Source organism: Mytilus trossulus, chromosome 7 (assembly GCF_036588685.1).
Source record: "Mytilus trossulus isolate FHL-02 chromosome 7, PNRI_Mtr1.1.1.hap1, whole genome shotgun sequence".
NCBI classification, from domain to species: domain Eukaryota; kingdom Metazoa; phylum Mollusca; class Bivalvia; order Mytilida; family Mytilidae; genus Mytilus; species Mytilus trossulus.
The window spans coordinates 5,904,337-5,925,247 of NC_086379.1; the positions used below are offsets into that span (position 1 = coordinate 5,904,337).

The window sequence follows — 20,911 nt, forward strand, 5'->3', positions numbered from 1 at the left end:
CCTTCGGGCCAGGTGGGCTAAAAATGACAGGTGTTAGGGTCTAGCAAAGTGATATGCATATGTGGCACCTATGAGATTGACCTTGTATGTCATTCAATCTTTTTTGAAATGACTAACAGGAATGAATAGGGTTTAGGCATTGGTGTCTCAATCTTTTTCAAGTTCTCAAAACACACACAAGAGAATGTGGGGTGACCCTAGGGACTACCCCTATTTTTCATTTGATTTTTTATATTGTCCCATACATGAATATATATGGTTTATGGGTGGGGATCTCGACTGTTATCAAGTTTTCAAACAGGAGGGGGTGGGGGACCCCAATGACTTCCGCTTTATTTCATTTGATATGATGGCCAAAGCTAGTAACCAAGTAGAAAAAGTGGAAGGTGGCAGACCTCGGACTACCGCTAATTTGAACCCCTGCGTCCAAATTGAAAAGATACGAAAATTTCGTCTTTTAATTCAAAATTGGCGCAAGAGCGTGATCAGTTGAACTTATATTAATAGACTACTGACATAGTTGACTACATATTGACGACAAACAATATTCCTACAACTTTTACAATTTGGGAAATCTTAACTTCTTGTCTTAAGAGATTTTCGGCGATTAAATATTTCATACATTTGTTCTTTGACATCTTAGCTAAAAGCTCAGGGGAGAATTAACTACATAAGGATTCCTTATGTGCTCTATGTGCAACTTCAAAACTTTTGGGAAAATCAACGATCATTTAAGGTTTTTCTGGTCATATTTTTTGTAATCCAGAATGAAAAGTATGAAAAAAAACGTCCAATAAGTTATAAATAATATAGTAGACAGCTAGATGATAACGATGGCACATATTTCAGCATTTATTGGGTAGTACACAAATCCAGGGTGCTTGCATAAGGCAGCTTAACTGCCTAAAAACCCATACTATAACTTTTCATAAACTTTATTCCAACAAATAGATAAGTGGTGTAAAGCAGTATACAAAATAGCAGATCTAAATATTGCAGGGTATAACAACAACATTCATTACATTCTAAAAATAACTTAACACTATACACAAATGACAATTTATACTCATTGAAGATATTATTCAAATTAGATGCAACTGAAAAAACTATACATGTATTCTTTATAAATGATAAATGGATAGGGATTTAGAGGGCAAACAACCCAACTAAAACTCACTAAGAAAATTGGAGGGAAAATATAAATAGCAGTCATTATGAATACAATATTTCCATATTGACCTAATAGTTTTCTTCCCAAATATAATGCCAGAATACACAGTTTTATGCTGTATGCATCATTATAAAAAAATAATATGCTGATTTTAGATCTAGTGATCACTTGAGCAACAAAAAATTCTGGATGACTAACATTACTGTATCCCTGTCTGCTGTGAGACAGGGAAAAAAGTTTCATGAAAAAAACAGAATACAAAAATAGTACTTTTTACTGAAGGCTACAATGTGCTACATGTATATTTCAGAATTGTGTGTAAAAATATATAAATAATCTAATCTTCTAAATATACTACAACTTTCTAATCTAAATATACTACAAACATTTAACTATAAAAATAATGTTAAGCACCTTTGACAGGAAGTGCCCATATGGGACATTGCATATAAATGTAAATATTACAAAATAAAAAAAAACAAGTCAAAATAAAATAAAATATCTATTCTGGTAAACAAACAACTGAACCTTGCTATGGTAATTATATATACATTGTTGGCAGTTGGGCACGTCTGACTTGTCCAATAAATCAAACTTTTTTGGAAAATCCTTGAAAATCTATCTTTTCTTTGCCTATCAATAATTATTTTACAAACTGAAGAAGATGAAATTGTGATTTTATGTAAATGTTTTATCTATTGAACAGTTATCAAAAGGCATTTATAATTTTCTATAGTCCATTGTGTTCATTCCAACTTAGAAGTGTGTTTTATCAACTGTTTTACTTTTTCATTGTCCAAACACTGATGTTCTCTCAGTAGGTAAGTTAATACCATACAAAATAGGAAAGAAACAGAAACTATCACAAACAAATAAAGCAAGGTTCAACTACATGTACTTCTATCAAACTTATAATATCTTTCAATATACAATCAGATGTGTCAGTCAAATTACACAGTGTGGGAAAATACCATTGCAAATTTATTATTTGATTCAAGTTAACCATACATTTTATTGTTTGTTACCCTTTTTAATCAGCTTATAATTGTCTGACCTTGATTTAAGCAATTTTTAACCATTTATTCCCTACAGAAACTAATTTAATCTAACCATGTGACTGAATATTATATCATATGATAAGTACAACAGATACTTAATCAATGGTATTTTCACATCTAGTGTAATCAAATAAATTAACATATTAAAAACAGAAAAGCTAAAAATTTAACGGAATACTTTCATTTTAATACATGAATCAATGCCCTTTTTCATGTAAAAGTACACAGTAACATAACAAACACAAAAAGATGGAAACAGACACCAAAAGGGAAAGCAATAATTCATTGAACAGAAAGGACCTTTAAATAAAATATTGAAACATTTCAAGTAAAAATATATGTATATTATATAAATATTTAACAGTCCTTATTCTTTGTATTGTGTCAGTCTCAGATCAACAAAATATACTTCAGATATCTCTGAATTTACAATCCAGTTAACTGTTTCACAAAACAATCATATTTATCTACACTTGCATATATACTCAGGTCTATGGAAAGTTTTCTGAAACAGAAATCAGAAGCTAGGTACACACAAAATGTGGTACTTATTAAATACTCAAAAAAAGGAGAAAAGAAGAGAGTGGGGGACAAAATACAATTAACCACTCCAAAACATTCACAACAAACATTCATTCACACAATATATCTGCGGAGAAGTTTCTAGAAGCTTTTAAAAAATATAACCGGTAGGAACTAATTAGGTATATAAAATTCATATTTCTTAAAATATAGGCATACTTGAGGCTAATTTATAACTATGTCTACTCAATTTGTTTATTGTTGATTAAGTTTGAAAAAAGAAATGTCTGAACTTATAAGGGTTGATAGTCAATATCACTTGTAGAAAAAATAATAATAAAAAAAATATTGAGGCCATAAAAAGATGATATGCATTAGTTTTGAGTTAAGGTGATATCATATTGTACTGATTTTCTGATTAAAATTGCACATGTTTTCAAATGATACTACAAAAAAAAAAATCTGACTAGTCAAGAAAGATAACTCTTGCAAAATTGATTTAAAATGGGTGATAACGTTTATATGCAACTGAAATAAAGATGTTGATTCTCAATGGAATCTAAATATCTTAAATGTAGTAAAAAAAAAATCGACATAAAACCCATTACACATATATCACAAATTAAGTATCCATTAATATTTTCTACAAAGTGGGTCATTTTAGTGGGAACATTCAGCACTAAATACCCTGGTATCATTCACTATACATTTAATGAATTTTTTTTTTATAGGTTCCACCTTTATACATAGAAACATTCCCCAGAAATATCTGCTTATGCTTGCATGAGTTAAATTTCCAAACTTATAATACATGTATATATGTATAAAAATATCATTATCTAATATATTCCACCATGGAATAGCAAGTCATAATATCATAGAAACACAATCTTCAAAAATATAATTTATGTTACAATATAGAATTATACAGTAACAGAAAAAAACTGACCAAAGTTTGTATTGTATCACAGCTTAACAATAGTATACATGAAGTTGAAGGCACATTTCCTTATTTTAACCTTACCCTGAACACACAAAAAAAAGCAATTTTGTAAAAAAATAATATTCTGTGTACCTACACAGTAAGCTGTATAAAAATATATTTCAGTGCATAAAAATCTACTCTAGTAAATATTGAAATTTCAAAAATATCTACTTTTTCAGAATACTGTAAAACTTTTTTCGTAGTCAGATTTTTGTCAAAATTCCTCTTTGCAATAAAAATTAACAGAATATATTTCCATATCTTTGACAGTTTTTGACTTGCTTGACAATTTAAAATCACTGTGTTCAAGTTGTATTTATTTTTAATATATTGGGGATTCATTTGGTGTCGTAGATTTGAGGAAAATTGTATTTTCATAGATGTATATTATCACGATTTTGCAAAAGTCTGTCTACAAGCCTATAGAAAACTTAACACTTCCTTGAACTTTTAAATTCTAACCCACAAACATTGGTAACCTATAAAAAATAACGAATCCACAATATTCACCCAGTCTTTACAAAAATAACAACCAATAAATAATTATGATTCTATGAATCTGTTACTATTTTTATAACCATTTGAACATCTTTAATGGAAATATACTTTTTTGGAAAATCTGTACTTCAAATCTGTAAAAATTTACTTTCTTTACACAAAGGTATAAATATATATGAGCATAAATAAACAAATCTGAGCATTCTGTTAATCAGATCTTTTTTGTAGATATCTTCAGGGAATCACACATCAAAGTCTTATATAGGTTCCAATTAAAACTGTTTATCTGAAATAAAAAGAAAAAATAGTGTAATAAAAGGGGGTACATGCACTGCATCAAGTGACGGTGGTCTGTAATTGCTAAACTTCTATGTCTCATAAGCAAGCATACCACAACTTTTTTTTTTTTATAAAGTAGAAGTCACATGGCTCTTCTTTTAGAAAATAAAATCTCCTTAAAGTCATATTTGACTGTATAGCAATTAGTTGCTGCCTCTCTTTTTATCAAGTAGTATGTGCCAGACCACACTCATTATTTCTAAACAAATAAACTAATTTCTAAAATCATTTGCTATCTGACATGATAAAATTTCATATCCTGTGTTTTGTTTTGAATTACATCTTTCTGCCATTTTGTATTTTATAATTCTTTCCAATAAACAACATCAGTCTTGTGTTTTATCAAGCTTACTGATCAACAACAATAGTTTTATGTTTTTATTAAGCTTATCAATAAAAAGTACCAGTTTTATCAAGCTTATCTATAAACAGTATCAATTTTATGTTTAATCAAGCTTATCTATAAACAGTATCAATTTTATGTTTAATCAAGCTTATCTATCAACAGTATCAATTTTATGTTTAATCAAGCTTATCAATAAACAGAATCAATTTTATGTCAATTTTATGTTTAATCAAGCTTATCTATCAACAGTATCAATTTTATGTTTAATCAAGCTTATCAATAAACAGAATTAATTTTATGTTTTATCAAGCGTATCTATTAACAGTATCAATTTTATGTTTAATCAAGCTGATCTATAAACAGTATCAATTTTATGTTTAATTAAGCGTATTTATAAACAGTATCAATTTTATGTTTAATCAAGCTTATCTATGAAGAGTATCAATTTTATGTTTAATCAAGCTTATCAATAAACAGTATTAGTTTTATGTTTCATCAAGCCTAGTGATAAACAACATTAGATTTATGTTTCATCAAGCTTATCAATAAATAGTATCAGTTTTATGTTTTATAAAGCTTACCGATAAACAACATCAGCTTGTCTCATGTTTGGACCAGGGGCTTCTGCTTTTTGTTTGGCATGGATTTCACAAAATAAACTACCTTCTATCACAAAATATCCTGAAATTAGATCAATTGATTATTTTGATAATAAACATAAGAAATAAGCATGCAATCAATAGAATTTAAAGAAAAAAATGATCAAAGAAACCAAGCTTGTAATTTTGCATGCCAGTTGACCTCAAGTTGTTGCAATAATGTAATCATAAGAACTTTTCAAGTAGGTGGCAGCAACATCTACAGCCTAATAACCAATATGATTTTAAGACTCTGATAAAACCACTACAAATCATATGCAAGTTTGAGTGAAGTCATTCAAAACACACTTTAGTTAATATGTATCATGTTTAAAAGTGAAAGACAGAGAGGAAACAGTTTACTCTAGTATTGGTAAATATGTTGATGACAGAAATTTTATTGAGTAAATAAAAATATATGTTTGTTCTCACCTTTCTGTTTTAGATTAACACCACAGGAAGTACATGTAAAACACTGTGCATGGTATGGCTGTCCCTTGATCTTTACAAATACACCACTGAAATTAAACATAATTTATCATTTCAGAATCAAAATGAATTTTTGGTACTACTTCCACTAGAGTTCACCATAACTGAGTGTTCTCCCTAGGGACTTTTACCTAAAGGCAAATTGACAAGAATCTATATTCATAAGAAGTATTTTTTTTGTCTAAATTTGCAGTAAAAAAAAAATGTAATAATATCCTGGTCACGGCACCAAAATGTCGCAAATATTTGAATTAAAGAAGAAAACGCTGCATATTATAATATGTGTTATCGATTTATAGAAATGCCCAAGTATACAGATGTCACATCACAAAGTCTACATTACAATATAAGAAATAAGTGATGTTCCTGCATTGTGTTTGTGTCCTATTTACAACAAGTAGATTATTAGGTGCAAATTATTTCAGAGTAATATTCTAATTTTGATCTTATCTATACAGAATAATTACTACCTGAGTTCTGCAGTCAACAGTGGAAATATTCCAAAAAAAAAATTTGTCCATTTTCAGTACTTGAGAATGTGAATTGCATTCTGGGAAAACTCACCTGACCATATTTCCACACTTTACACAGTGCATTGATTCTTGTTTCGGTGATTGGTTTTGTGAGGGGTCAAACTTTGGTGCTGTCACTGATCTAAATCCACTAGGTCCTGAAATAGGTTTTTATTTACAAATTTTAATACAAAACAAGAATGTGGTCCTTAGTATACCCATGCCCCATTACTTTTACACACTATTATTTTCTATGTTTAGTGGACTGTGAAATAAGGGTCAAAACTCTAATTTGGTATTAAAATTAGAGAGATCTTATCATAGGGAGTTTGAACTACATTGACCAAAAACTTGAACCTAAAGCAGGACAGACGGATGGATGAACTGACAAAGGAACAAACTGACGAACAAAAGAATGGACCAACAGACAGAAAAAAACATAATGGACCTAGGTGGGGCATAAAAACCCAATATCACTTCCCATGTAAATTGTCCCCCTCTTATAAGGTTCCTTTAAAGGGAAGTCAATGCTACTATAGGATCAGTAAATCTGTACATTACTACGCATAAGCATGTTCCATAAACTAGAAACTTTATTTTCAGTGTTGTCAATTTCTATGGCGACACCCCACTCTGACGTTGTGTTGTAATTCATACGCCAACATGTGTATACGTTGTTATTGTTAATATAAATAATATAAAAAGTTCTGTGAGCCTCATTTCTGAAAGAAATTTATTGATAATGAATGGCAATAATTTATTTTGAATTTATTGAACCATAAAATAAATTTTTGACTCTTCGCATTAAAGGGGATTATTCAATGTGAAGAGTCAAACATTAATTTTATGGTTCAATAAATTCAAAATGAATAATTGCCATTCATTACACAATTTGATTAGATTTGCTAAATTATACAAAATTTGCATTTCATTTGAAATTTGTGGCAGTACAAATCTTTCCTGCAATATGTCAATAAATGAAGCTATCCCACGATGCATCATTTTAACATCCAATTGACAAAATTATGAAGAGAGAGGGAGTGCGGCTGTGGATCATAACCCTTGGCTAGCGAAGATGCATTACGCCTGGCTCTACTGTACAGCAGTGAGGCAGAATCCTGGGCTATCAATTGCTTTTGGTAAGTTGTACAGAGAATTAAGCTACTTGGTAGCCATTTAATTTTAAAAATTTCAAAAATATCATTTTTTCCAAAAAAACCAATACCAAGCAATTACTTTTTACATTTAAGAATTTATTGGTTGTATGTACTACACACACATATGACTGTTAAATAGTGTCATTTTAAAACAATGCAAACACATAATAAGTAGCTGTCAAGTTGACTTTTAACACTTAGACATATATATGGGTCAACACTCAACAGTGAATATTGACGTGCAAACATTTACCGGTAGTTGATTCATCTTACGTTTATTAAAGTGACCACAAATATTGCAGACTGATGGTACTTGAGATTATCTTTAAGTGAAGTTTAAAATTGACAAAACAAACAATTTGGACACAATTTTTGTAAACACATATTCTATATTCTTATCACACATCAAAGCATTTAAATTTACTAAGGTGATGATAGGAAGGTTCAATAGATTTCAACCTTATAGTAACACATAATTCTTTGTTCATGTTTAAAATGACAATTGTTTTAGAAATCATTATTTAACTGATGATATATTTGAAATATTGTTTATTAGTCATGTCGATAAAGATAAAACAAATTACCGATAGATCTAAAAAAAAAAAAAAAAAAATTTAATTATAAAATTTGAGGAATACAATAAAATTGAGAAAGGAAATGGTGAATATGTCAAAGCCACAACCACCCGACCATAGAGCAAACAACAGCCGAAGGCAACCAATGGGTCTTCAATGTAGCGAGAATTCCCGCACCTGTAGGTGTCCTTCAGCTGGCCCCTAAAATATGCATAATAGTACAGTGATAATGGACGTCATACTAAACTCCGAATTATACACAAGAAACTAAAATTTAAAATCATACAAGACTAACAAAGGCCAGAGGCTCCTGACTTGGGACAGGCGCAAAACTTATTTATATTGAACTTCAAAGAAGCTAAAGGCTCAGAGAATCAGAAATTGATCAACTGACTGGCAAATCCTTTTCATGCAGAAGAACTCTTTAACATTTGTAGCAGTCTGTCTTTATTTTGGGACTGGCCATTGGTAATGAGGGTAAATCCAGAAATTGCACCAAATCTATCAAGTGTTATTTTCAATTTAGAGTACAGGCAACTGCTAGCAAAATATTATCATTAGGCCTGGAATTTTTGAAAAATTTTTAAATCTTTTTCAGCATTCCAGTCAGTTACAAGTTTAAAGTTTAGAGGAATTATAGCATTTTCATGTGAAAATAGTTTGATATGTTTAGTATTGTAACCTTGTTGCCAAAAAAAATCTCAGTAAGTAGTTGTTCACTCAATTGAAGTAAAAACATTCACAGAAAATATGTTCAATAAAACACACCCATGCATTCTGAGAATTTCAAAATACAATATTCAAACAAGGTCAAAGGTCAAAGATAACAACAGCAACAATTCTTGTGTTAACCAGTTTTTCTTGCAAGTGGATAAAAGTATTTATACAAAAAAAATATGTATGATGATGTTTAAACTTAAAATGTTATCTGAACAGAACAGTAGCAAGAATCTTGGTTAACACTTGTATTGTTTCTACTGTAACTGTTAATTTTTCTGACAATCAGGCAATAATATAACAGTAAGGACAAATTTAAATTGAAGTAGATTTATACCAAATCTACACAGTGTATACAAATAAAATTGTAAGGCATGTAAGATAGAGATATAGAATTATTGTAAAAAAGGAGATGTAATATGCTGAGGGGATGAAAATACACACATAAATACATGCGTTTATTGTCAAAGTTGTTGATCAAAAGGCAACGATGCAATATTGATGGACATCATTTCAGGAAAAGGTGCCAAATAATGTGAGTTTTTATGATCTTGTTGCATTTTCTCAATAATAAAAGAATGCAACAATATTCTTAATTTAAAGTATTTCTGATATTCTATGGACACAGGAATAAGAAAGCATAGGTTTCTTAATGACACAGCATTTTTATTTGTGGCTTTAATTAATGGTACAATGTAACTAAATTCCAAACTGATTACAGTTTTTTAAAGATTATTCACCGCCCATTTTCAAATTATGAATTAATCTGAAAAACTTAAAATGGTCGCAACGAATAAGAAAGGGTTGTAATAGGGGGTACCTTCATGACGAATAACAGTCAAACTGAAGATAAAATAATTGCACTTTCTTTCAGTTAATAAAAAAAATCTAATGATTTTGACGAATCTCATAAAAGTTATTAGAAAAAATAACGGTAACGATTATTATTTGTCATCTCTAAAATCTCGATAAGAATATTTTGACGAATCATGGTAAAATTTTAATAAATTTCATGTTAGCGGTAGCCAAAATGACTGTTTGAGGTCTGATGGTAAAGGGCAATACTACCCTCACAAGAGAACCTTAATTCTCAGTAAAAACTTTGAAAACACAAACAACATACTTTCCACTTCAGGATTAGTATTAATAATTTCATGCTGATTATTGTCTTCACACTTCACACTGTTAGAGTTGTCGTCTGCTGTATCAGGTAAGGGAGCATGCTCAGTGACCCCTGTGACCTCATCATCATCACCTGTGTCTTCTTGTATTGGCTGATATGTTCCACTGATTTTCATTCCTACAGGTGCATCTTCTACGTCTAAGCTGTAATACAAATGTAGAGTTAAATATCTTATACCTTACACAATAAGACATATTTATTTGTTAACAAATTTTCTTGCAATTTGTCTATTCACAGTTCAGAATCTAAATACAATTTCATTGTTCACATGCATCAAATTGTATAGACAAAACACTGACCAAATAAATATTGCTATAAATAAATAAATAAATAGGGAATGAGTCTATAGGACACAGATGCCAAGGACACAGATTGCATATCATATAAAGTAATAAAAGGACATAAACTGAAGAACGGTTAAAGTGACATCACCCGTTTTTGTAGTTGATCTGAGTTTTGTAGTAATAAGTATTGTGTACAAGTTTTATTTATTTGGTTTAGGCAAACTTAAGTTAGAGTATGGAAACTAAAAATTCTGCAATTTTTCCATTTGAAAAGGGGCATAACTGTAGAATGGTAAAAATAACTCCACCAAAATTTGAATTTTGATCAGCTTGTTATGGTAATAAGTATTCTGTATAAGTTTCATACCAATTGGTTGAGGCAAACTAAAGTAAGGGAACGGAAACAAATATTTCAGCAATTTTTCCATTTGTAAAGGGCATAACTCTAAAACGGTAAAAGTGACACCACCAAAATTCAAGCTACATCTGTGTTTTATTGTAATAAATATTGTGTATAAGTTTTATTCCATTTGGTTGAGGCAAACTAAAGTTAAGCATTGGAAATCAATTTCGGGGAGGATGGACTGACAGACGTACAGAACGGACAGACAAGGGTAAAACTTAAAGCCCCCTCAGCTGGCAGGGGCATTAAATATTATTTTACTTTTTCATCTCTTCCTGTATTCCTTTTGTCTGTACATTGTAACTTTCAGCAATATGAGGAGCCGAGTACAAGCCCATTGGAGAATTAAACTGAGCATGGACAACTGTTGGAACAGGTACTTTAGGTGATGTAGGACTCATTGGCTGACGTTGTTGTTGAGGGGGTGGCCTATATTGTTGTTGTTGTTGTTGTTGCTGTTCTCTATATTGCTGCTGCTGTTGTTGAGGAGGTGGTTGATATTGCTGTTGTTGTTGAGGGGGTGGTCTATACTGTTGCTGTTGTTGTTGTTGGTATTCTGGTCTTGGCGGTTCATACTGGCTTGATTGTCCAAATGGTTTCGCTGAACGATTGTGGCTACTTCCTATTTTTAATGACTCCTAAATTTTCAATATATTGAAATATTTGTTATTTTTCTATAAGTGAATGATATAAATTGTCTAAATGAATCTCAGAGGATAAGTTGAAAATTAATAATAACAGGCTGGTTACCATGGGTGACATATGGATGTGGAATTGTACATTGGGTAGATTTTCAAAAAATCCATATTCATTAGTTTATACATGATAACTGTCAGATATAAAATTTATTAAATTATGTGTTATAATAAGTTCTTGTTTGTATAAAAAAAAATCTACTGATGATTGCATTTTCTATATATTTGAAAAATTCTTTAATTGCCCGGAACATTACTTTAATTTTTTTTCTAATTTTCCTTCTTATGGTTCGTCTTTCTCAGATATATTTCTACATAAAATGCACTGTGTACAATCTTATAACAAAATTTCAACTGCAGCCAAATGACTATAGAAGTTCACAAGTGATTGTTTAGACTGAGTGGTTTTTATACAGTATTCTATAAGTATGATAAAATGCAACTACATTCAGGTTGCAAATCTTTCCATGCAAATCAGATAAATAACTAAACTCTTAGTTGGCATTTATGTAAAGTAAACATAAAATGTATGCGTTATTTTTAAGTTGATGTGACCACAAACTACCTTAAAACAAACTTGTACCAGATACAGGACAGATGTGAAAATTACACAGAGACTGAAAAACAAAATTCTCTTCTACTATAGTAAGCACGGCCAAAAAAAATAGATATTTTAAATGAATCCATATGTACCAGTGGTCCATCTCTGGTGAGGTCTGTTTTCTGGACTGCTGTAATGGTATCTCCAGTAGCAGTCTTTATTTGACGTAATTCTTGTGGACGTAGATCCGACAAGGCTGTTACTTTCGGTTTCCATACTTCTACAGCACCTCTGTAAATAAAATAGTTTAAGTGATTCTTCAAAGACCAAATCAATCCTCATTTATGTTATTTCAGAAGTTGTCTCCCATTTATATTATTTCAGAAGTTGTCTCCCATTTATCTTATTTTAGAAGTTGTCTCCCATTTATATTATTTCAGAAGTTGTCGTCCATTTTCATTATTTCAGAAGTTGTCTCCTATTTATCTTATTTCAGAAGGTGTCTCCCATTTAACTTATTTTCAGAATTTGTGTCCCATTTATCTTATTTCAGAAATTGTCTCCCAAATATATTATTTCAGAAGTTGTCTCCCATTTATATTATTTCAGAAGTTGTCTCCCATTTATCTTATTTCAGAAGTTGCCTCCCATTTATCTCATTTCAGAAGTTGCCTCCCATTTATCTTATTTCAGAATTCGTGTCCCATTTATCTTATTTCAGAAATTGTCTCCCATTTATATTATTTCAGAAGTTGTCTCCCATTTATATTATTTCAGAAGTTGTCACCCATTTATCTTATTTTGGAAGTTGTCTCCCATTTATCTTCTACAGCACCTCTGTTAATAAGATAAGTCAAGTGATTCATCAAAGATCTAATCAATCCTCGATTATATTATTTCATAAGTTGTCTCCCATTTATCTTAATTAAGAAGTTGCCTCCCATTTATCTTATTCCAGAAGTTGTCTCCCATTTATATTACTTCAGAAGTTGTCTCCCAAAAACGAAAATTTAATCCTTTTGATATATGATGTAAACATATATATCTAAAGTCGGATATCTCCTTATATATGCAGGCTTTTATACATCCTTGGCTTTCAATTGTTTGGGTTGAAGTTAAGGTAAATCTAGATAAAGCACTTTGACTCATCCAATTTATAAAGTGTTATTTTCATTAGAAGAAAGCAGAATAGAATAATTGTTAAGTTTTACGTCATTTGGATTCTGATGGAGAATAACTTATTTGTATTTTTTTTTTAATTGTGCACTATGCACATATAGGGCAACACACTACTTTTGATATCAATATATTTATTGACCTTAGCAGAATTTAATATAAATGAACAGAAGAAAATTATGCATTACTGCTTTCATTTTGACCAAGTAATTAAGAAAATTGTTATGGTAAAAATTTCATGGAGAAGTTCACAAACAGTACAACAACCTACTGTTTTTATCTCTTCCCTCAGACCATAACTATGACACTTATTATATTTATGATCAAAAGATGCAAGAAATATCCCATAAATATCAATTACGTTATGAAATTATTACCTGACTACAGTCATGTATATTTCATTGCCAGATCTGATCATCTCCATTTTAGCTTGTTCATGTGATAGCTGATCTGTGTTAGCATTGTTAATAAATAGGATACCATCCCCTGCCTGCAGACCGGCCCTATCAGCAACACTGTTTGGATTCACCTAAAAATAAAAGATTGTAGCTTATTATCATGATTGAAATTTGGATTTTCTGACTATGTTGGAGACCCATTCCCTTTGGCTGTTTTCTACTCTTTGGTTGGGTTGGTCTCTTTGACACATTCCCCATTTCGATTATTAATTCTATAGACATGTTTATACCAAATACACAACCTGTAGTGGGGTAAAGCCAAACTATACTTACCTGAAAAAAGATAACTCTCTTGGAATGGTGAAATACTTTGCTCCATAAAAAAACAATAATAATTTATTAAATGTAAGGAATAAAATCAGAGCAAATGTGATTTAAAAAATATTTAAGATTTGCCATTGTCCCAAATGCCTTATACATGTATTTAAAAAAAAAAGTTTGTTCTAATTTTAGCTGTCCATCCTTATTTTTTATCATATTTGTCATAAATTCATAACAAAACAAAAATAACTTATTGCCCCATAACTTTTATGTTACTTCAAAAGCAGTTAAAATTAGTCCGAAACAGGAGAAATAATCTTATGTTTTGCTTTCTTTCATTTCATGTAATAATTTGGATGAAAAATTCAAAATGCATTCTGTGAATAATAAAATAAAACCAAAACTTTTCATAAAAATCATAATTTATATAATTATTATTTCCTCTCTTGAATATTCCAATTTGGTAAAGTATAAATTACTTTCCTTTATGACATGTATGAAGGCAGATATTTAAAAAAATCATACTCATACAACAAGCCCTAACTCATTGTAACTCAACAATTTCAAAAATGTTTATGTATATTTTCTCCTCTTGTTTATGTTTAAAATAATCAATGGTTGAGAAATTAAGAGATATTTTCCATGACAATAATCATCAGGAATTTAATACATTAACTGGCTCAATAGAGAAATATGTAGAACAATACTTAGATCTCTATAAACAAATCTAACATTATCTTTTAAGATTGGTCTGAGGGTCAAAACAAATTGTTGGTGGCAGAACACAGACTGTTTTAAATGCCTTACTACTTGTAATTATATATCAAGGAACAATTTATTGTTATAGCATTTGAAAATAAAGAAAGTAGTTTAAAACATGATCGCTTTAATCTTTTAAAAAAATATGTTTCTTTAAGAAAATCTTCATTTTTACTACTAAACTGTATAATAAAAGGAAACGGTTACTAACTCAAAGTTTATGTGACAGTTATATAAAATTTGAACAGATTTCATAACAGATATTGAATAAAAAACAAAACAATACACTGAAATTTACAAAAACAAATTATGTTTTCATACATATGCAATTCAACTACCATGACTACATTACATGTTTATTATCATTATTAATGTATTACATGTCACAGACGTTCCAAATCATGCTGACCCTTGTTTAACTTTGGAGGATATCACTTCTGCTTTATGATATATATTAACCTTTGGTTACATAATAGCTTTCTAATGTAAGCAGCAACATGCAAACCCTTCAATATACAATTGAATTGGGATACATACGTACATGTACTCCCTGCTGCCAGAATAGATTGAGTGAATTAGCTTTATTGGTTTTAGATCCAGATAATGTTCGAATTCCAAACTTGCATATATTTCATTAAAAGGTTGATGACCATTCTTTAATTTACAGATCATTATCTCAAAAAGAAGCTGGAAAAATATCATTGGTATTGTACTTTTGGGCAGTTTACTCCCAAGGGATATTCATCCCAATTAGAGTAGATCAGAGTAATTAATGAAAAGAAAATAACAGGCTTCTAGAATATAAATACTAATTACTATATTAAATTAGATTATAACACATGCATATACCAGCCCCCTCTTCACCCTCACTATAACAATATCTATTCTACAAAATTGTTCCAAGCAAGTATTTGTTTATTCAAAACATGTTTGACATTACATATAATACAGTTTTCATTCACAATACAATTACACCTGTATGTATGTAACATGCATGACCTTATATGGGAGTCAGTGAAAGTGATACCCTTATTCTATTGGCTGGATGCCTGTTTTCATTATTTTTAATACATATTTGTATTTTCCTTGTTAATTTTATAATTATTTCACATATGAACTCATGTATTGAATATAAAAGAGTATTTTTTTCAATAATATTAACTTTTTTTTATGTTATTGTCTGTTTGTTACAACTGCATTCGAAAAAAAGTTTCGACTTCGTACAACTTCACAATTGGCATTAATCACTGGATATTCAACCTAAAGTTTTACTTTCTTTAATTCTCCACTTTACTCTCATTTATATCAACGTTTACCTACCGACTGTACAGACAGTGGAATGTTAAAATCCGTGCCACCCTGCAGACGAAATCCCCATGACACACCCGAGTCCCGTCGGCTTAATCGGATGGTCAAAGTTTCTGCAGGTCTAAATTCCACGATAGACATCTTGTCAAATTGTCCTAAATGTACAGTTTTCTCAACACTAATATATTCAGAGGGCAGCTAGTGCAAATGGTGAGATGCACCTTATATCGGAAAACATTAATAAATAGTGCTGTGTATTATGGTCTCATTTCTTTTCGGTACCGTGTAATACCGTAAAAACCTATAACCAAACAGACCAGTAATAAACCATAACGGGCTACGAAAGACCCTGTTTAAAAAAATGTAACTATGAAACAAACAAAAGTAATTTTTGAATAATTATTTCAAAGATTTCTCACTCATAAAACAACGAAATTTTTGGTACATTGTTTCATAAATAATTGTGGTATTTGTAATATTTTAATAGAGGAGAATGGTTATTCATTTTCTTTTCGCGGTAATAAGATTGATCTGTGAAATCGCGGGAAAAGTGGGCGTAGATGAATGTATTTCCTTTCGGAAATGATTCACCTTTTGGAATGAAAGCCCCGCCTATTTCAACGTTCATGGGCGTGTCGAAGATATGTTAACCCGTTTTGATTGAAAAGCAATTAGCATACACACAATTACATGACGTATAACACATTCTACACAGTTCCGGTTATTACCTGCTATTTTTGACACCTTTAAAACGAAAATGAAAAGACTTTGATATAGGAATCTATAACATGTGAAAGCGAGATGTAAAGCTACAGTTGAACACAAACTATGTACACCCGTCTGTAGGCATTACAAGAAATATTTCTTCATCGAATTTGTCTAGATGCTGTATGCAGACGCCGGATGATATGGAACCACCGAAAGTTGATCTTTATCACGAAAAACAAGTTAAAGAACTATGTGCTCTGCACGCATTGAACAATTTGTTTCAAGACAAAAAAGCATTCAGCAAAAAAGATTTGGATGAAATTTGTTTAAAGTAAATTTTAAATCATTTAAAACCCCTTTTATTTATAAAAATAGAATAATTGCATGTTTTATGGTAGATGTCAGATTATGTTTCAATATCAGTTAACAAAGCTTTCATCTATAATATATAGGTATAGGATTCAGAATTTCGTAAAGCGAAGTGCAAAATCATGCTTAAGTATTGATGGGGTTCTCATTATGAAGGTCATAATTTAGGGTTATCTTCATGACGAATAACATCTAATGCGGCGTAAAGCAACCAACAACCAATCAATCATGATGAATAACAATAAAAATTATTGCCATATCACGTTTACAGTAATTTTTGGTGTATTACAATAAAACGTACACTCAAGAATTTGACGAATCATGTTAAATGTTTTCCAAATAAATATGTCAAAAAATCAAATACAGAAGATGTGGTATGATTGCCAATGCGACCACACTCCACAAGAGACCAAGAAATTGAGACAACACTCCACAAGAGACCAAGAAATTGAGACAACACTACACAAGAGACCAAGAAATTGAGACAAAACTACACAAGAAACAGAAATTAACAACTATACAGCATTCAACAATGAGCAAAGCCATTTACAGCATAGTCAGCATTAAAAGGCCTTGAAAAATTAGATCAACATTATGAAGAATATTCAATTTTACACATTGAGTGTGTTAAACATAAGAAAAATAGGTTTAACAACTTGAAAAAATTGTGTATCACTTGATATCACTCAAGTTATTTGATTTCAATAGTAATAAAAAAAACTTGCAGAAGTCAGGTTTATTCTTGTATTGAATTTGAATAACTCAAGTTGATATTAATGGTGGGTTTATTATTACTACAAAAACGTATCAATAAATTAAATAACTAGAGTTGATATCAAGTGATTTCCCATTCTCACTTTTAAATGAAACTTATAACTCATTTACTTTATTCATGACAATTTTTTTTGTAATGCATTTAGAAGTTACTTTTCAAAACTTATTATTTTATTAAATTATCAAGTCAAAGTCATTTTGAAAAAGGTGTCAATGTACTGCATTTAAAAGATTTTTCTCCCAATATGTCACCATTTGACTTTGCAAAAGATAAGATTTTAAGTTAAACCAACAGAATATCTCCCCTGTAACTGTATGGTATGCCCTAAAGTCTTCTTTTTTATCATCTTATTGTTGCAAGGTCAAACATTATAAAAATGTCAACAAAGTCTTGTATTTACCTGTAAAAAAAATAATTATTCAGAAAAAGATTGCTTCAAGTAGAAAATTTGTAAGGGTTCCGCGGAACCCAGTGTCTCGCCTACTTTTGCTGTAAATTGTGGGCTCAACAACAATGAGGAAAAAAATCAATAAAAATCCCTTGATACCATCTTATGATTGTAAGAAGCTTATGTCTAAGTTTGGTAAAAATCTAGGAAAGTTAATAAATCTAATGAATGTTTTGAAAACTTAAACTGCAAACTGTATGTAATGTTAACTTAAAGAAAATCTAAGTCCATTTAAAAATAAAATACAGAAAAAATGGAGTTATCTTTTTACAAAATTTACTTCTGGATACTATTTTATGATCATAAATAAGCTTCTGTCCAAGTTTGGTACACACCCAGGATAGTTTAAGAAAGTTATTAAAATTTTTAAAACTTTAACCACAGATTGAATGTAATGTTTCCCCACAGAAAAACTAAGTCTATTTAAAAGTAAAATACAGAAAAAATGGAGTTATCTTTTTACAAAATTTACTTCTGGATACTATTTTATGATCATAAATAAGCTTCTGTCCAAGTTTGGTACACACCCAGGATAGTTTAAGAAAGTTATTAAAATTTTTAAAACTTTAACCACAGATTGAATGTAATGTTTCCCCGCAGAAAAACTAAGTCCATTTAAAAGTAAAATACGGAAAAAATAGATTTATATTTTTACAAAATTTACTTCTGGATACTATCTTATGATCATAAACAAGCTTCTGTCCAAGTTTGGTACACACCCAGGATAGTTTAAGAAAGTTATGAAAATTCTAAAAACTTTAACCTTAGAGTGAATGTTATGTTTCCCCGCAGAAAAAACTAAGTCTATTTATAAGTAAAATACGGAAAAAATGGAATTTTATTTTTACAAAATTTACTTCTGGATACTATCTTATGATCATGAACAAGCTTCTATCCAAGTTTGGAAGAAATCCAGTATAGTTTAAGAAAGTTATTAAAATTTCAAAAAGTTTAACCACAGAGTGAATATTTGTTGACGCCGCCGCCGACGACGGAATGTAGGATCGCTTAGTCTCGCTTTTTCGACTAAAGTCGAAGGCTCGACAAAAATTGTACCCTGACTAGCAGTCGTCAAACTTACATTTTTCCAGTGATGCTGCAACAAATATAGTTTTTAACGACCTTGACTGGCTATACAGCCATTGCATGGTCGGCAGTCGGATTTGTCTATTTATGCTAACTATTTTCTTTTGCAGCTTGTCTCCAGAATGTTTCATAAATCCCCACAGAAGTTTACTTGGCTTTGGAAACTATGATGTCAATGTATTAATGGCAGCAGTCCAGACAAAAGATTGTGAAACCATTTGGTTTGATAAACGAAAGTAAGTTACAAAGTTGATATTTGATCATAATGCTTATAATGATTTTAAGTCTTTGTTTTTCGGATAGCAATTTTTGCTTAGTTATTATATTTATAAGCCTGACAGGTGAAAGTCAAATCATTGTGCAGTGAAAACGGGAAATGAAATCTAGAGGGACACATGAAATTACATAAAAAATGATAATTGCTTAGGTACATAGTGTAAGCGGGATACAGTAGTCTGACAAAACAGTAAGCGGGAACAGAACCCCTTTTAAGGAAAACCCTCTCCCCACCCCAAACAAATTATATAAGATACAGGGTGGGAGGAAACAAACTTATATATTATTTTGTCTTACTGAACTTAAAGAAGTACATGCTCATGATAATCCAATTGTATTTTTGTTTTTAATATTTTTCAGGGACATCAGGTGCCTTTCTCCACATAACATATTTGGGTTCATTCTGAACACACCTTCGGACTATAAATGGGGATTTTTTCATCTACCTTTCAAGAGAAAACATTGGATATCATTCAGAAAAATAGGAGATGCATATTACAATTTAGACTCAAAATTAGAGTCGCCAGAACTTATCGGTGATGATAATTTATTACTTGACTATTTACAGTCTGAACTACATGAGGGTGATAAGGAGTTGTTACTTGTTGTAAGTCAAGACATAGCAAACTCAGGGTTGTGGAAGCATGTATATAACAATATAGAAAATGGGCAGCTTAATTCTGTGAACAATACCGAGGCAAATGACAATGGAGTTTCTAACGGAAAAGAAAATTCAACCTCAAAACCAGTTCTGCAGAGCATAGATGATTTATGATTCTGTTTACATTAATATTAACTTTGTTGTTTTAGATATATGTGAAGAAATTAAAAAATAAGTATACTATGCTGAACTTCTTTGTGTGTATGTCATATGAAATAATCCATACAAGGAGATGTGGGCGTGTATTTTAATGACAAGCAACTCAACAACTAATAATAAGCAGACAAAAAGTGTATGGGCAACTAAAGGCAGACTACACAAGTCACACTTCCATTATTTATCCTAAGCTCTAATATTATCTTACATTTGGACCTGTTTACAGTCATTTTGATAACAACTGTTTATAAAAAATCATGGGTACTTAATTAAGGTTCCTCAGATTGGGCATTATTGCTCATTGCAATCAACTAGAATTTAAAAAAATCTTAAACTTCATCATGTTCATAGAATTGC

The 20,911-nt window shown here is 30.5% G+C and overlaps 2 protein-coding genes across 4 annotated transcripts; one reads left to right on the top strand and one right to left on the bottom strand.

Moving 5' to 3' along the window:
* Window positions 1-919: 919 nt before the first annotated feature.
* LOC134724527 (PDZ and LIM domain protein 1-like) lies at window positions 920-16,372 on the bottom strand. Of its 3 annotated transcripts, none has more exons than XM_063587612.1 (9): window positions 16,088-16,372; window positions 13,667-13,818; window positions 12,266-12,404; window positions 11,139-11,515; window positions 10,263-10,333; window positions 6,611-6,716; window positions 5,990-6,075; window positions 5,501-5,600; window positions 920-4,520 (listed from the first exon to the last, which is right to left on the bottom strand). In XM_063587612.1, the coding sequence occupies exons 1-9, from the start codon at window positions 16,214-16,216 to the stop codon at window positions 4,517-4,519; spliced, it is 1,164 nt and encodes a 387-aa protein (XP_063443682.1). In that variant the 5' UTR covers window positions 16,217-16,372; the 3' UTR covers window positions 920-4,516. The 3 variants fall into 3 exon arrangements, with proteins under 3 accessions (XP_063443682.1, XP_063443681.1, XP_063443683.1); XM_063587611.1 differs by having other exon boundaries at window positions 10,131-10,333; window positions 16,088-16,371; XM_063587613.1 differs by lacking the exon at window positions 920-4,520 and having other exon boundaries at window positions 5,497-5,600.
* A 374-nt stretch (window positions 16,373-16,746) lies between these two features.
* On the top strand, window positions 16,747-20,579 carry LOC134724528 (josephin-1-like). Its single transcript, XM_063587614.1, has 3 exons — window positions 16,747-17,114; window positions 19,572-19,697; window positions 20,098-20,579. Exons 1-3 carry the CDS (start codon window positions 16,966-16,968, stop codon window positions 20,510-20,512), a joined length of 690 nt encoding a protein of 229 aa, XP_063443684.1. The 5' UTR covers window positions 16,747-16,965; the 3' UTR covers window positions 20,513-20,579.
* Window positions 20,580-20,911: the final 332 nt, after the last annotated feature.

Bases quoted from the DNA above. Each gene is read 5' to 3' on its own strand.
- LOC134724527 (XM_063587611.1), bottom strand. From the start codon at position 16,216: ATGTCTATCGTGGAATTTAGACCTGCAGAAACTTTGACCATCCGATTA. The intron at 12,405-13,666 runs GTAATAATTTCA...TTTTATTTACAG, and splicing joins ATATACATGACTGTAGTCAG to AGGTGCTGTAGAAGTATGGA. The intron at 6,076-6,610 runs GTGAGTTTTCCC...GTTTAATTTCAG, and splicing joins AAGTGTGGAAATATGGTCAG to TGGTGTATTTGTAAAGATCA.
- LOC134724528 (XM_063587614.1), top strand. From the start codon at position 16,966: ATGCAGACGCCGGATGATATGGAACCACCGAAAGTTGATCTTTATCAC. The intron at 17,115-19,571 runs GTAAATTTTAAA...TTTCTTTTGCAG, and splicing joins TTGGATGAAATTTGTTTAAA to CTTGTCTCCAGAATGTTTCA. The intron at 19,698-20,097 runs GTAAGTTACAAA...AATATTTTTCAG, and splicing joins ATTTGGTTTGATAAACGAAA to GGACATCAGGTGCCTTTCTC.